The 17,550-nt window shown below is 40.7% G+C and overlaps 1 protein-coding gene across 2 annotated transcripts in view; it reads left to right on the forward strand.

The window, feature by feature from the left end:
• med16 (mediator complex subunit 16) overlaps positions 1-17,033 on the forward strand; it is a 42,839-nt gene extending 25,806 nt beyond the window's left edge. The window contains exons 10-15 of one of the 2 annotated variants that reach the window (XR_011964014.1): positions 1,729-1,862; positions 3,869-4,061; positions 10,703-10,919; positions 11,627-11,710; positions 12,674-12,856; positions 17,019-17,033. Coding sequence is in view for 1 of the 2 variants with exons in the window: in XM_072593929.1 (XP_072450030.1) it covers positions 1,729-1,862; positions 3,869-4,061; positions 10,703-10,919; positions 11,627-11,710; positions 12,674-12,800 (755 nt within the window). In the remaining variant the exon portion in view is untranslated. Of the gene's footprint in view, positions 1-1,728; positions 1,863-3,868; positions 4,062-10,702; positions 10,920-11,626; positions 11,711-12,673; positions 12,939-17,018 lie in introns of those variants that run through there. The other variant, XM_072593929.1, reaches the window with a different exon arrangement.
• The last annotated feature ends 517 nt before the right edge of the window (positions 17,034-17,550 follow it).

A 17,550-nucleotide genomic window follows, 5' to 3' on the forward strand; every position in this document is an offset into this window, starting at 1 on the left:
CCCAAATTTAGCTACAACAACCCTAATGTATAATGATATGGCGTGCTTTCAGATTTTCTCAAACAAAAATATGACTGAATTACCTTATGTTCAATGCTGCTGTTCTGTAACATATGAAGAATTCATTTTTATAATGGAGTTTTACCACTCTTTCTCAAGACTCCTTTGGTCAACTACAAAACCCTGTGTTTACAAAGCTGCTTTCAGGTTTCTTTTGTTTGTAGACTATAGATATATATGGCAGAGTTTTAGGAGATGTAGAGTCACATGACGAGTAGCAATCTGGATAGAAAACCTAGTTACAAAAGAAAAGCAGAGTAAGAGTTAATCAGTTTGTCAGATGGTGGGTATTTAGTAATCAAGGATTATTGGCTTTTTGATCACTGTTCATCTTTTGCAGTTATGTTTGGACTTGAATTGAAGTACAAGTTCAACATAGATGACGCAGATTTGTTGGCTTTAGTAAATGTACAGGAAAACTATGACAAACCTGATGCAAGGTAATACATTTTGGTGGGAAGAATGAGGAGGGCACATGTTGTTTGAAGCGCTATGTCTAACTGGAGTCAAACAATCCTCTTAAAGGAGAAACTGATGGGCATGTTTCTAATTACTTAATGTTATCCTGTACATTGGAAGAAGAGGTCAACATGCCAGACATTGCAAAAGAACCAATATTGATTCAGGGTCAGGAACTTTCTAAATTTGCTTAAGGAAAACCACAAAAATGAAGAGAAAAATGACAACAGTGACAGAGCCCCCACATCAAATGATTTCCGTAGAAAGTCGTATATCCTAATTTGCTGGAGACAGTATTATAAACAGAAATGTATTGATGAATTAGGTAGACAAAGTTGTGGGAAATGAACTTTGTAGGCAAATGTGATGTCACCCATTTTGGACCTAAAAAAGTTAGAGCAGAACGGTTTCTAAATAGAGAATAGCCAGAAACTATGGAGTCCAAAGAGACATGATAGAAGTAGTTGGGTGGGACAGTCCAAAGATCATTAAAATATTATGAACTACAGAAAATAATTAAAAATGCAAGTGGAATGCTGGCCTTTATATTTGAGGATGGAGTAAGAGTGCTTACTATATGTATGATTGAAGGTGTGACATAATCTGCTATACAAAGTGCAGGTTATGTCACACGTTCAATAATACATATAGTCTGGGCGTCACATCTTAGGAAGCATCCATAGGCCATGGATGTAATTCCAATTAGCTTTTTCAAATGGCATCTGGAATTGAAGAGTTAATTTATAAGGAGAGATTACATAAATAAGGATTCTATTCCTTGGAATTTCAATGGTTAAGAAACAAAACAACTTGATTAACTGCTCAGTTGCCACCTCAAGCATTCACTCCCTCTGTACTGTAACTGCTGCAAATGAATTTATTCAGCAGATTAATGAGGTTTCTTCAGCACCTTCCAGCCCTAAGCCTGGAAGCAACTGCAGCAGCCATATAGGACCAGCACCACCTGCTAGTCAAAATTCTGGAAGACCCCACCTAACTTGTTTGTATCTACATAGCACTGAACCGTAGTGATTTAAGAAAGCAGCCCATCCATACTCTTCAACAGCAATTAGGAATGAGAAGTCAGTGCTGACCTTGCTAGCAACATCCATGTTGTATGAATGTTTAAAGAAACAAAAAGTATGCTTGATGTTTCTATTCTTTAAGTGACCAATTGTTTAAAGGGTCTAACTGACATGTTTGTTTCAGATATCGATAAAGTTATGATAAATCTGAAAACTGAAGAGTTTGTCCTGGATGCATGGGTGTTACAGTCACTTCAGCAGCTCATACAGTGGGTTGGAGACTTTGTGCTATACCTTCTGGCTAGTTTGCCAAATCAAGTGAGTATAGTCCTAATGTAGAGTGGTATAACTTAAATATTTTTTATCAAAATAGAATTTATGCCAAGAAAGAGATGAAAACTTTTCAGAATCTTTCCCAAAGATTAAAGGCTGCATTGTTCAGTCCATCACCAACAATTTTGCATAAGTATTTCAGTTCTTTGAACAGGATGTTCGGAGTATCAATTTGATTCTCTTTCTAAGTGTTTGAGAAATTTCTGTCCTAAACAGACAATCTCAGAGTACAGGCAACAATGAACAAGTGTGCCTTAGTCCAAAAGTGAAACTGTTCCTCCAATTAGGAAATGTGACAGAGGCTAACCGATAATGTGTTATTTTGCCACTTACAGTAAAAGTTACTCTGTAATGGGTACTGCATTGTTTTACTCATTTAATGCCAACTGATTCCAAATTTTGTCCCCATTTTGTTTTTAAAAATATTCTATTCTTTGTATAGCAAGTTCATTGAAGAAGATATCAATTGCCTTTTTTTAAAATTTGGTTTGATCCATCCATTAGATGAATATTGGATCAAGGTCACATGAACGTGATTGAGGAGCACTCATGTTCTGTTAAATTAGGCAGCTTCTGTTGCTTACCTTTTGCACTTCCTTTTTGGTTCCTATGATTATTTAATGGTGTTTTGGATAAGAATTCAATATTTTGAGTGCCTAAACAGAATACAAAATATGCCCACAAATAACATCTGGGGTTTGCACAAAATGTTTACAATCAGGCTACCTCTAACCATTATGTCCTAGGCATGAAACTTGAGGAATGCTGATCGGTGTACAAATATTTCTTGAGCATTTAGAAATGTGAGATTTTAGTTCCATTATTATGGCATAATGTACAATAATATTCATGGAAAAGGCAAGAGAATGGAGAGCAGTGGTAAGATATTTGTGGTAGTTAGATTGAACAGTTACATTGACCTGCTGCAGCTTGACTATATTTACTTAGTTGGAAAGAAATATCAGTTTTTCCTCATTTTTTTTTCCCTCCCCACACCTTTATTCCAGCAATTATATGACTAAGGAGAGTGAGTTTGCATAGAACATACATCACATACATATATTCAGCACAATTAACCTTGCTAGTAATTATACTAAATGTGATCATCTTCCTAACATTATCTGTGTACCCTTCTGATTTGTAACGACATCTATGGCATTTGTCTCAACGACATTTGTAAATGTAAATGAGGCTGATCATTCCTGAATGTGATCGATTTGATGCACCAATTAGTAAATTCCTGTTCTTCTTTTCAAATGTGTGTATATCTTTATTCAGACCACTTGATCTACAAGAACAATATACATTCATGTCATATTAACTGCTTTTTGGTTCATCAGTTAACAGATTAAAAAAGCCAAAAGAACTGTAGATGCTGCAAGTCAGAAACAAAAACAATTTTGCTGGAAAACTCAGCAGGTCTGGTAGCATCTGTGAAGAGAAGTCAGAGTTAATGTTTTGGGTCAGTGACACTTCTTCAGAACTGTTCCAAAGAAGGCTCACTGAACTCAAAACGTTGACTCTGATTTCTCTCCACAGATGCTGCCAGACCTGCTGAGTTTTTCCAGCAACTTCTGTTATTGCTATTTAATCAGATCTCTCTTTTTTGAGCTATTCCAGTGACTTCAAAACAATGAAGGACAAATGCAATCTTTCAGAAATCCTGCTGGATGAATGAAAATTTCCCAGATGGTAGCATCCTGAGGGTCAGGAGGTTCTGCAGCTGTTGCTGTGCTTGTCTGAAATCACATTCACTGTGATAGAATAGGATAGAATCTGAAATGGGGGTAGTTATTTCCCATACAATGATGTTTGCACAGCTCAGCAGGGAAGGGAATGATACACAAAGATTACTAAGGCAGAATTAACTCTACACCACAAAAATAATAAAATAATTGGCAAGAATATATTTTGATCAAACAGTCCTTCCGTACTTTGCTTCTTCCGCGTGTGGGTTAGTGTCTTACTGGTGTTACAATCTGTATTTTCAGGGTTCTCCAGTTCGGCCAGGATTTAGTTTCCTCCGAGATGGCACCTCGCTTGGAATGCTCAGAGAGCTAATGGTGGTGATCCGAATATGGGGTCTCCTTAAGCCTGGTTGTCTGCCAATATACACCGCGACATCCGACACCCAAGATAGCATGTCACTGCTCTTCCGACTGCTCACCAAACTCTGGCTCTGCTGTAAGTTCAAATTGTACACCCTGGCATTTTCAAAAGCATGGTGCTGGAAAAGCACAGTCAGTCAGGCTGCACCTGAGGAGCAGGAGAGTCGACGTTTTGAGTATGAACTCTTCATCAGGAATGAGGGGGTGGCCCAAGGGAGCTGAGATATAAGTAGGCGTGGGGCTGGTGGGAAGATAACTGGGAATGCAATAGGTAGATGAAGATATGAAGTGATGGCAATAGGTCGGAGAGGAGGGTGGAGCGGATCGGTGGGAAGGAAGATGGACAGGTAAGACCGTTCAAGAGGGCAGTGCTGAGTTGGAAGGTTGGATTTGGTGGGGGGGGAGATGTGGAAGGTGTGGAGATGAGGAAACTGTTGAAATCGACATTGATTCCGTGCGATTGGAGGGTCCAAAGGTGGGAGATGAGGCGTTCTTCCTCCAGGCATTGGGTGACTGGAGTTTTGAGGTGTAGGAGGCCCAGGATTCACATGTCCTTGGCGAAGTGGGGGGGATGGGGGTGGAGTTGAAGTGTTCAGTCGAAGTGTGTTGGGGTTGTTTAGTGCTTGTGTCCCAGAGATTTCTCTGAAACATTCCGCAAGTTGGCATCCTGTTTCCCCAATGTAGGGGAGACCACATCAAGAGCAACGGACACAGTAGATGACGTTTGTGGAAGTACAGGTAAATCTCTGTTGGATGTGAAAGGATCCCTTACGGCCTTGGATGGAGGTGAGGAGAGTGGTGTGGGTGCAGGTTTTGCACTTCTTGCTGTGGCATGGGGAGGTGCTGGGAGTGGAGGGTGGGTTGTTGGGGGGCGTGGACCTAACAAGGGAGTTGCAGAGGGAGTGGTCTCTGCAGAACGCAGAGGGGTGGGGATGGAAATATATATCCCTGGTGGTGGGTTCTGTTTGTAGGTGGCGGAAATGGCAGAGGTTGATGGGGTAGAAGGTGAGGACCAGGGGTGTTCTGTGCTTTTTGTGATTGGAGGGGTGGGGGTCAAGGTCGGAAGTGTGAGAAGTGGAGGAGATGCACTGGAGAGCATCGTTAACCACGTGGGAGTGAAAATTGCAATCCTTGAAGCAGGGGGCTATTTGGGATTTTCTATGGTGGAATTAGTCCTTCTGGAATTGCAACATCGAACTTTTCGTCTACTGCCTCTGCCTCCTTTTTCTATGCTTACCTTTTCCATTAGGACTCTTACCCCCATCCAACTGGACACCCTGTACTGGTCTGTTACCTGCCCTCGATCTCTTCATCTCCAACTGCCACCATCACAGTGTTTGCCTCAACCTGTCCACACCCCTCAACCACTCTGACCTCTCACCTTTCAATGCACAGCCCTCCACTCCCTCCGCTCCAACCCCAACCTCACTATCAAGCCAGCTGACAAGAAGGGTGCTGTGGCAGTTTGGCATACCGACCTCTACACCACTGAAGCCAGGTGCCAACTTACAGACACCTCCTCCTACTGCCCCCTCAACCACGACCTCGCCTCCCGCCATCAAACCATCATCTTACCGACCATCCACAACCTCCTCACCTCAGGGGATCTCACGCCAACAACCTCCAACCTCATAGTCTGAGAACCCCACAGCGCCTGGTTTTACCTCCTACCCAAAATTTACAAACCTGATTGCACCGATCGACCCATCATCTCAGCTTGCTCCTACCCCACCAAACGTATCACTGCATACCTTGACACTATCCTGTTCCCCTTAGTCCAGGATCTCCCCACGTATGTTTGGGACACCACTCACGCCCTTCACCTGCTCCGTGACTTTCATTTCCCTGGCCCCCAATGCCTCATCTTCACGTTGGACATCCAGTCCTTGTACACATCCATCCACCATGACGGAGGCCTCCAAACCCTCCTCTCCTGCCGGCCCTTCCACTGGCACACTCATTCAATTGACTGAACTGGTCCTCACCCTCAACATTTTCTCCTTCAAATCCTCCCATTTCCTCCAAAGAAAAGGCGTAGCCATGGGCACCCCCCATGGGGCCCAGCAATACCTGCCTGTTCGTTGGGTATGTGGAACAGTCCATCATTTGCAGCTAACCCAGCACCATTCCCCACCTTTTTCTCTGTTACATCGATGGCTGTATCAGTGCCACCTCATGCTCCCATGAGGAGATTGAACGGTTCATCAACTTCACTAACCCCTTCCACCCAGACCTCAAGTTCATCTGGACCATCTCTGACACCTCCCAGCCCTTCCTGGACCTCTTCAGCTCCATTTCCGGTGACCGGCTCAACATTGACATCTATTTCAACCCACTGACACCCAGAGCTACCTGGACTACACCACCTCCCAACATGTCTCCTGTAAAAATGCAATCCCCTACTCCCAATTCCTCCGCCTCCACTGCATCTGCTCCTAGGAAGGCCAATTCCACCATAGAACATACAACATCCCAGATGGCTTCCTTCCTTAATGACCGCAATTTCCTCTCCCACGTGGTCAGTGATGCCCTCCAGTACATCTCCTCTACTTCCCACACCTCCGCCCTTGAACCCCACTCCTCTGATCATACCAAGGACAGAACACCTCTAGTCATCATTTTCCATCTCACCAACCCTCTGGATACAAAGCATCATCTTACACCATTTCCGCCACCTACAAACAGAACCCACCACCAGGGATATGTTTCCCTACCCACCCCTATCTGCATTCTGCAGCGACCATTTCCTCTTTGACTCTCTTGTTTGGTCCACGCCAGCCCGCCCCCCCCCACCAACCCACCCTCCCCTGCCACTGCAAGAAATGCAAAATGTGCACCCACACCTCCCCCCTCACCTCCATCCAAGGCCATAAAGGATCCTTCCACATCCAACAAAGATTTACCTGTACTTCCACACACCGTCATCTACTGTGTGCATTGTTCTCAATGTGGTCTCCTCCACATTGGGGAGACAGGATGCCAACCTGCAGAACTTTTCACAGAACCGCTCTGGAACATACTGACTAAACAACCCCTGTGGCTGAACACTAACTCCCCCTCCCACTCCGCCAAACTGTAGCCACCCAACGCATCATCTTTAGCCTTTGGACCCTCCAACCGCACGGGATCAATGTGGATTTCACTAGTTTCTTCATTTCTCTCCCCCCCCCCAACCTTATCCCAGATCCAATCTTCTAACTTGGCACCAACCTCTTGAACTGTTCTCCCTGTCCATCTTCCTTCCTACCTATCCGCTCCACCCACCCTCCCAACCTATTGCCATCACCCGCCACTTTTATCTACCTTTTGCAACCCCAGCCACCACCACCATCCCCCCTACCTCCCTCCCTCCACTCCCATTTATCTCTCAGCCCCCTTGGGCCACCCTACCATTCCTGATGAAGGGCTCATGCTCGAAACATCAATTCTCCTGCTCCTCGGATGCTGCCTCACTGGCTGTGCTTTTCCAGCACCACACTCTCGACTCTGATCTCCTCCTTCTGCTGTCCTCGTTTTCTTCCAGCTGGCGTTTTCATCCAGGTTTAGTCAGTTTGTTTCTAAAGGGGGGTAGAGGCAAATTGCATATATTATTTCGATAAGATTGTGTTGAAGTTGGTGGTGATCATCTGTAAATATTAGATCAGAGTCACCCTTTATGTTCCAATCAAATTAATATTTGAAAGTAAAGGAGGCAGAAAACATGAAGCAATTTGCTGGATGTGTTATGTGGGTGATGTTTGAATTGATCATTAAGGAGGTTTAGGCACTTGGGGAAACTGAAGGTAACAAAGAAAAGTCAGGATGGATTTGTGAAAATGAAATGGTGTTTAACCAATTTATTGGAATTCTTCAAGGCATAGCATAGTGTAGTTGTGGATAAAGGAGAGACATTGATGTACTATACTTTGATGTCCAGAAGGCATTTGACAAGGTTCCACATATGAAATTATTATGCAAATCAGGAGCTCATGATGTAGGCGATTACATAGTAGCATGAATAGAAGATTGACTAGCTGGTGGAAAACAGAGTATGTATAAACTGTTCTTTATCAGTTTAGCAGGGTGTGACAGATTCCTGCAGGTATCTGTACTGCCCTCGGGTTTTTCACAATATATATCAATGATTTAGATAAACACATTAACGACATGGTAGCTAAATTTGCTGATGACAGAAGGTACATAGAAAAGCATCTTGTGAAGTTGTTATAACAAGGATGCAAACCATTACAACCAGATTAAAGTGAGTGGGCAAAAATCTGGCAAATGGAATATAGTGAAGTCTGGTAAATGGAATATAATGTGAAGTTGCTCGCTTTGACAAGAAGAATAAAAAAGCAATATTATTTAAATGGAGAATGACAGCAGCATTCCAAGTTGCAGGAGCTAGATGACCTAATTCACATCACTAAGTTAGTATAGAGGTACAGTAAATGATTTAGAAACATAATAGGATGTTATACTTTATCAAAAGACGAATTGAACTTAAAATTAGGGGTGTTATGCTTCAGTTATACAGGGTATTGATGAGACCACATATCAAATGCTCTGTGTAGTTTCCATCTCCTTATTTAGGAAGGACGTAAATACGTTGTAGGTGGTGGTTTAGAGAAGTTTTATTAGTTTGATACCTGGAATAATTAGGCTGTCTTATGAGGCAATATTGAACTGCCTGAGTTTGATTTCTTTGGAATTTAAAAGCAGAAGGGAGGATTATTTGATTTAGGTTTATAACATCCTAAACTATCTTGATAAGATGCATGTGGAAAGGCTGTTTATTCTTGCACAACAGGATTGATAAGATCCTGACTGATCAGGATTCCACTTTCCCTTAAATCCCAGTAACCCTAGATTTGTTTTCCTAACAAGGATCTATCCACCTCTCTCTTTAAAAATTCAATGACCCTATCTCCTCCACCTTCTGAGTTGAGGTCACGATTAGTGATTATTTTTAAAATGGAAGTAGGTTGATTCCCTTGTCTAAAAAGAATCTAATGTTATCAGGCATGGATGGGAATCTGGATTTCAGAAACAAACTGATCAGCCATGACCTTATTGCATGATGGAGGGGCCTTGAAGGGTTGAGTGGTAATCTTCTGTTCAGGTCATACATTAGTCCGTAAAGTAAGACAATCCAATTCAGAAAATTTCTCCCTACCATTTTAATCCAGAAAACTGTTGAATAATTTTGATCAGCTACTTAAGTAACGGACTGGCTCAGTGTATTCAGTTGTGTTATGTCCTGTAGTACTACAGTTTCAGAATGTGTTTTGCTGGATTTATTTCAAGTTTTACTATTAAAAATTACTCCCTTTCGGTGTATTTTTTCAAATAAGTAAACTGGAACCTTTTTGTTAAACTTATGGATGCTCACATCTCCTTATATGTTAGAAAATGGCAAACTGATTGTGGCATAATGTGTCCCCAAGAGAATTTTAATTTGCAGTCCTGACTGTAGAAATAACTGCATCTGTAACACAATACTGAAATAAATTCTAGCATTCAAGAATAAAGCATTATGTCAGGATTAGGTCTTAGGTTAGCTTTATCTCTATTGATTAATTTGTGAAATATTCCTTGCCGTTTACTTAAAACAAAAGTTCTGAAGTTTGAGTGATAGTGATTTGATATGATACTTTAGCATTGCATGTCCTTAGCTTGATTCCCACTCAGACTAATATAATAGGGTGCTACTATGTGAGCTGGATCCGTGTACCTCCTAAAAAATGGCTCACAGCACAAGAGACCACACACAGGAAATTTGATATGAGTCAAAGAAAAATTGTTATATGGAAAATGGTCTTCTGAAGTTGAACTGAAGTCGCATTATTGGGATATAGTTAGAGCATCGAGCCATAAATCTAAGTCTGAAACTTTTAAAAACACAATTAATTTGCTTCACCACATTTTAAAATTTTAAGACTAGAACTCAGCAAGTTTAAATTGAACATAAGAAATAGAAGCAGAAGGAGAACATTAATCTCTTCAACCCTATCCTACTATTCTATAACAGCTGATGTTACCCTAGATCTCAACTCCTCTATTTCAATACTTTGTGATCTAGCATCTACAATTCTGGGGTTAGAGAATTCCAGACATTCAGTATCCTCTGAGCAAATAAATTCTTCTGCATCTCAGCTACAAAATAAAGGGTCATTCGTTTAAACTATGTCCCCTAGTCTGAGATTTCCCCGACTAAAGGAAACAAAAGTCTGAAATAGATATGTGCAGGGGTCACATACGATCGCTGACCTAACACATGAAGGATTAGAAATGGTGGTCAATAATATAAATTCTTGCTAACTTTGTTTATTACTGAGCTTTGTATTTTTAATATTCAAAAAGGAAGATTCTCATCTCTACGAGCTTTCGTTGTCTTGCTAGTTGGCTATTACTTTGGATCTGAGGGATGCTTTTCAATGGGTGCATTGGTTAATGTCCAGTCTTTTACAAAGGACAGAATATGATTAAGTTGAAACATTATTGGGACTGCAGTAACTAAGATTAAAATCTGTGTATAGCTACTCAGAAGGAAAAAATAAAATTTCCTTAATTTGACGTTCATAAAGTTTTTTCTTTTTAATGGTGACTCTGTACTTAGCATTCAGTATTATTTAATATTGTAAATGTTGAATGCCCAAGAAACCAAACTTGCAGCTTAATAAATAATATAAAGTTGCTTTTCGTAAGGTCTAATGCTTCTCGCAATACTTTTTTCAGGTAGAGATGAAAATCATATAACTGAACCTGATGACAATCTGATTGATGAATGTTGTCTGCTTCCCAGCCAACTGCTTGTTCCCAGCATGGACTGGTTGCCAGTGAATGATGGAATTATTGGCAAATTACAGAGTAAACAGCTGTTAAAACTGCAGTTTGGAAAGCCGATCAGTGTACCCAGTCACTTTGCAACCTCTCAGCTAGATATTTTTGCAAGGTAATTTTCCTATTTTGCTTTTTAAATGCTCACCTAGTTGTTCTTACCATGCTGAGTTTGCTTTAATGCCATCATGAATAGTTTTACAAGCTCCTGTATTAATGTTTATAAGTGCACTAACACTGAAGACATTTATTTGAGAATAAACTTATGACTTTCTGTTAAAAAAATGTTTTCTTATTTGTCTGTTGTACTGCATGTCAATTTAAGAACTGTCATAGCTAAATATTGGGCTGCCTTCAGGAAAGACTCCGAAATAGCACTGATAGTCAACAAGCCTTAGTATTGTAAACATTTTCCTTGATTTAATATTGTTATTGAAGTTTGGAAATGAGCTTCCTCTAGGATGCTTGGTTGAGATTCCAGAATGAAATCTTGTATTCCTTACATGTGCTCAGTCCAAATTCTCAGCATGGCGGGAATGAGCTTAATAACTGAACGATTCTTTGCTGCAGTCATAGACATGTGTCCAGGATGTTGGGCAGCCAGCTTCAGTAAGCTCCATATGAATAAATACAATCCTGTTCAGAATAAATACTGAATCATTTCTGCTGTCAGCCCAAGCAAAAAGCTGAAGCACCATAATAGATTTAAACTTTGTTTTCCCACTATTTGGAATGCATGTAAATAAACCCCACTGTATTACTCTGTCATGATAATTCCTTGTCATTATACCTGATATGCTTTCAAATTCATGTTACATGCAGATCACCAGGGTATCAGAAAATGGACAACTTAAGGAGACTTAGTTTAGGAGTCTGTCCAACTGAAGAAACCAAATCCTGTACTAGGTAAGCAGCAAAAAAATGAAAAGGCAATTTATGTAAGAGTTTACCTGTACAGCTGAGCACCAGTGATGGGTTTTCATAGATCCAGCTGCTTCATTTGTCAGAATTCTTTTTTTGTGATGGTTAGTATAAGTATTAAGTTGACCAAAAGATCTCCCCACATTGCTCTAACTGTGAATCTGTCTACAGAGGAACCTCAATTATCCGAAAATCGGATTATCTGAAGGAGATGTCAAGGTCCCGACAGAAATGTAACATCAAAGACATGTGTCCAACACTGATCGTGTTTTTTGTTTACAGTGATTAAAAGTGCTGCCAAGAACAGTCCTGGACTGATGGGAGCACAGGCACTGTCTCTAAATGACTGTCTGTCTCTCTCTCTTGTACCCTAAACCCCCTTCCCTAGATAACTTCTCCAATATTGTCCTGTACAGGGCAAAGGTGGAACCTGTCAAAGAACTTGTGTGTTTATGCTATTTGGAGACTCACCCTCCAAAAGGCAGCAGCAGCAGCAGTCTTGTTGTTGGTGTCCAGTCTGACTGCTCTGGTAAGGGGATGGGGTTGGGGAGTGAGGTTGTACGGGGGGGATGGGGTTGGGGAGCGAGGTTATACGGGGGTGGGGGGGGGGTGGACCCACACGCGCGCGCGCGCTGCCGCATCTCCTGAACAGGGAGCAGACTTTACAGAAAACTCTGAGCCCCAGGGAAAGGCATTGAATCAATTAACTGAATAATCAATTATCCAAACGAAATAGTGCCTACCCATCTCATTCGGATAATTGGGGTTCTTCTGTATTTAACGATACAAGCTGTTAGTTTGGTAACTTCTCTTAGCTTAACAACAACATCTGGAAGTAATGCCTATTCAGCAGAAGTACTGCCATTTGTATGAAATATGTTTAACCAGGAGTTTGATGTCTAAGGGTTAGATTGGAATGACTGAATTCTTTTTTTTTCTTTCAAACAGATGTGGGTGTAACACCATGTTGAAATCACCAAACAAGTCGACTGCAGTTAAACAATGGGAGCAACGGTGGATTAAGAACTGTCTGTGTGGAGGGCTATGGCGCAAAGTGTCCATTAGTCTGTCCTAAATAATCTTTGTTACAAGGATAAGACAAAATATGCATTCGAAGATATCAGTTGGAAAGTATATATTGCCTCTAATTCTTACCAAAAAAACTGAGTTTTGATAGAATTTTTATTATAATAAATGAACTTGTTTCATAGAACGCTTAGTTTTCTTGGCTATTTTTCTGATTTTTACTTCATTAGTTCAAATATAAACAAATGAGCTGACCTCCAGAAAGAAGTGAGGGTTACTGTCTTGGCAAACCTCTCCACTAGTTGGAGTCATACTTGAAGTAAAGGAAGATGGTTGTGGTTGTTGGATATCACTCCTCTCAACATCAGGACATCATTGCAGAAGTTCCAGAAGGTAGTAAACTAAGCGTAACCATCTTTAGCTAGTTAATTCAACAATTAATTTCTCTTCATCATAATGTCAGAAGTGGGGATGTTTGCTGATGTTATGAGTTTTGAACATTGCTTCAGCATCTCCAGAAATTATACAATCCCTGTCAATTGTGGTAGCAGTGTGTACCATCTACAAGATTCACTGCAACAACTCAGCAAGGCTACTTAGACCTTGCCTTCCAAACCTGTGATCTCAATGACTTAGATTTCTTATTCTTCTAATCAACCTACTTCTGGAGCAAGTGGGACTTGAACCTGGGCCTCTTGGTCCAGGGGTAGGGACATGGCCAATGCACCATAAGAGGGCCATCATAACAATTAATAATAACTAAATATTAAAATTAAACTCTCCGGATGAAGTTTTAATTGACTAGGTTTCATCTAGTGGCAGGAGAAGTTGGTCAGTGTTAGCAGAATTATATTGATCAACCTCTAACACTGGTGTAGCCCAGAGCACATGTATAGGTTCTGAACAACCAGAATAAAGTGGACACTAGAGACTTTAAAGGTAAGGCAGAAGGTGGGAACTGAAGCTGGAAAAATTATGGTTGGAAATGTGATGAAAGAAGACTGATGGCAGGAATTAGAGAAAGATCTGGGGAACTGGATGTAAGTGTGTAAACGTGAGTGAAAGGTTTTAAGAGCAGGAAGGCCATTTGGCACATCTGTATTAAACTGAAATTCACAATAGTGACTTATACTGTCACTAATTTATTAGTTAAGCAAAACAACAGTAACTGAGCCAGCTTTAAATAGGCCTTTCTTGTACTTGGTACTTAATTTTTCAGCTACTTTGGGGCAAGTATTTGTCCTTTGTCTTCGTAGTGATATGGCTTTGTATGATGCTGATTATTTATTTTGTTATGAAGATGTGGGTATACTCTATCTTTTTAAGAGAGTTAAAAGCAACAGAATACCTGACAGAACCAAGTGTTCTGAAAGAAATATAATGTAACATTTGGTTGAACAACTCGATTAGCTGGTTGCCTGGAAATGACAAAACAGATTTGAATTAGGCCAATCAGTTTAAATTATATCCAGAAAATACCAAATTCCAATTAAAAGCCAATGACACTGTCCGATGCTTTGGGGGTATAAGACCAGGGGAAATTGAACAGTTGAGAGGAGAAATGCCAAGCCCCAGTTTGTAAAAAGACTGCCTGAAAAATAGCGCTCTTAAAAGGTACCTTTATCGATCAGTAACCTGTGAAGCAGAAACCCCTAAAAAGAAAAGAAAGGCCAGAATTCAGAGAAAACAAAAGCTGCCTGGTTTTGAGATAAATTTTGTTTTGTAAATCATAATCAGGAGTTTTATCAGACTAATATTATAGAAGGGAAGGTAACAGATAGGTTAGAGTAAGGAATTGTAAATAGTTGTTAGTTAGTTATTCCCTGTTATACTTTATTTCTTAAAGTTGTTAGTTTTTACTTTAACTAGTTCTTGGTCTATGGAATTTTCACAGATCACTGCACAGGATAAATCTTTTCTGTGTTGCTGGTTTTAAATTAAGCAGGAGAGTTTGCCCATGTCGTAACAGTTTGGGGGCTCCTCCGGGACTTAAATTAAACGTAGGTGAGTCGATTTGTTTAATTTCGGTGACTTGCGGTTGACTAAAAAGAGAGAAATGGCTCTTAAAATCCTAGAACCTCTTTAGCAATTTTAAGATGAATCTCAACTTTGCCAAGAAATTTTAGAAGGAAACAAAAAGGACATACTTTTAGAATTAACAAATAAATTAGATTTGGTTTTAACTAAGGACAAAAGTAAAGCTGAAATTGTAAACGAATTACTCAAACACTTGGGTGTATCAGAGAAACAGACAAGTGCAGCAGAGGCAGAAAAACGTAAATTACAATTGAGGAAAATGGAGTTGGATAAACAAAGGGAAAAAGAATGAGACAGAAGAGAGAGGAAAGAGAGAGACAGAAGGTTCAAACCAGTCACTGAAAGTAAGAAATGTGCGAATATGCACTCTTTCTGATCTGTTACCTGAGTGTGGTAATTTATGGGATAGACGGACAGAAATGTAGCATTCCCTGAGTGTAAGATCAGGTTGGAGTGCCACCTCAAGACTAGGGAAGTTACAGTGGGTGTGATTGACAGTGTGTCAGTTCCAGGAATTCAGTTTGTTCTTTGGAATGATTCCGCAGAATCCAAGGTGGGAGTGACACTCCTTGTTGTGGAGAAGCTCTAGGAAGACTGAGAAACTGAGGAATCAAAACGGAAATATCCTGGTATTTTCCCAGATTGTGTGGTAACCAGATCCTACTATCATAAAAGTCACAGCACAAAGTGAAAGTTAGAAAGAAAGGTGAAGGAGTTGAGGTTCAGTTAGCAGATACCCTGTTTGATGTAAAGGCAGAGGGTCAGACAGAAGTGTTTATTCTTGAATGGCTAAGAGATTTGCAACAGCAAGACAAGGTGATAAAAGATACATGTGTGGATGCGTACTCTGAAAAGGAGGCAGATAACATTCTGGAAGGTTGTTACCTAAAAGGTAAGATCCTAAAGGAAATGGAGACCACAGCAGGTTAGTGCAGAGGAGAAATGGGCCAAAGTGCACTGGCTTGTGTTGCCGGTAGCATACAGACAGGAAGTGTTATGGGTGGCGCATGAACTACCTGTAGGAGGTCACCTAGGTGTAACAAAGACTCAGGCTATGGTACAAAAACATTTTTTGACCAGGAATGCACAAGGATGTGGTTAACATTTGCCGTACATGTCATATTTGCCAAATAGTAGATAACCAACAGCCGGTGAGAAAACCAACACCTTTGTTGCCAATTAACGCACTTGAAGGACTTTTCAGGCGGATTATAATTGATTGTGTGGGTCCTCTCCCGAGAACTAAAAGTGGGAACCAGTACTTGTTAACTATAATGGATGTGTCAACCAGATTTCCGGAGGCAATTCCATCACTGGGTATCAAGGATAAAAGAGTAGTAGAGGAGTTAGTAGCTTTCTTCACATGTTATGGGCTACCCAGAGGGATTCAGTTGATGCTAATCTGTTTAAGAAGGTTATGGATAGCTTAGGTATACAGAACTTTAAATCCAGTGTGTATCATCCTGAATCCCAGGGAGCTTTAGAAAGGTAGCGTCAGACCTTGAAGACCATGTTGAGAGCATATATCAGGACTACCCGGATGATAGGGATAAAGGTATCCCATTTGTATTGTTTGCCATTAGAGATGCCCCAAATGGATCTACTCGGTTCACTCCCTTTGAAGTGAGAGGCCCTTTGAAATTAATGAAAAAAATGACAGGACCAAAGTTGGACATCATGTATCGGAAGTGAGGGAGAGACTAAATCGAGTAGGTGAGTTAGCTAAACAGCACCTAAAGAGAGCACAGTGTAGAATGAACGTGTTAGTACCCTTACCAGTGATAGGCGATCCCTTCAAAGTCAGGTTTAGTGGTCCCTATCAAATTGAGAAAAAGTTGAGTCAGGTGAACTATCTAGTAAAGATGCCAGATTGGGGGGGGGGGGGGGCGGTGAGGGGTGATCGGGTATGTCACATGAACATGTTAAAACCATGTTATACTAGAGAGAAAGAACTGGAGAAAAAGGTGTTAGTTACTGCCCCACAGAGTGTGGAATCAAATCCAGATGACGTGGAATTTGAGGTGCCTCGAAATAGATTTAAAAATGTAGTCCTTGAGGAGTGGGATAGGTTAGTAAGTGATCTGTCTCAGGAGCAAAGAACACAGTTGAAAGATTTGTTACTGCAGTGTAAGAACATATGTAAGAATCAGATGGGGAGGACTAATGCTATTGTCCATGAAGTAGACGTAGGCAATAAAATAACATCCCTATCGCTTTAATTCTTTTAAAGCCAGACAGGTCCAGGTGGAGGTGGAGGCCATGCTCAATGAGAACGACAACAAGCCAAGCCAGAGCAAATGGAGTTCGCCGATTGTATTAGTTCCCAAACCAGACTGGATTCAATGATTCTGTGTGGATTATCAGAAAGTCAACACCGTTACAAAATCTGACTCATATCCAATTCCTAGATTGTAACAAGAAAGACTGTAACAAGAAAGTCAGACAAGCCAGTTACATCACCAAGTTGGACTTAATATGTGTTACTGGCAGGTACCTTTATCAGAGTCGGCAAAATAAATTTCTGCGTTTGAAACCCCAAATGGGATATATCAGTTTAAAGTGATGCCCTTTGGATGAAGAATGAACCTGCCACATTACAAAGACTCATGAACAGATTTGTGGCTGGGTTAACAAACTGTGCAGTCTATTTGGACAATGTAGCGATCTTTAGAAAGATCACATGGAACAGTTGGCAGAGCTCTTTAAATAACTATGAGAAGCAAAACTGGTGATAAACTTAAATAAAACAGAATTTGCAAAAG

Source organism: Chiloscyllium punctatum, chromosome 24 (assembly GCF_047496795.1).
Source record: "Chiloscyllium punctatum isolate Juve2018m chromosome 24, sChiPun1.3, whole genome shotgun sequence".
In the NCBI taxonomy this organism is placed as follows: Eukaryota; Metazoa; Chordata; class Chondrichthyes; order Orectolobiformes; family Hemiscylliidae; genus Chiloscyllium; species Chiloscyllium punctatum.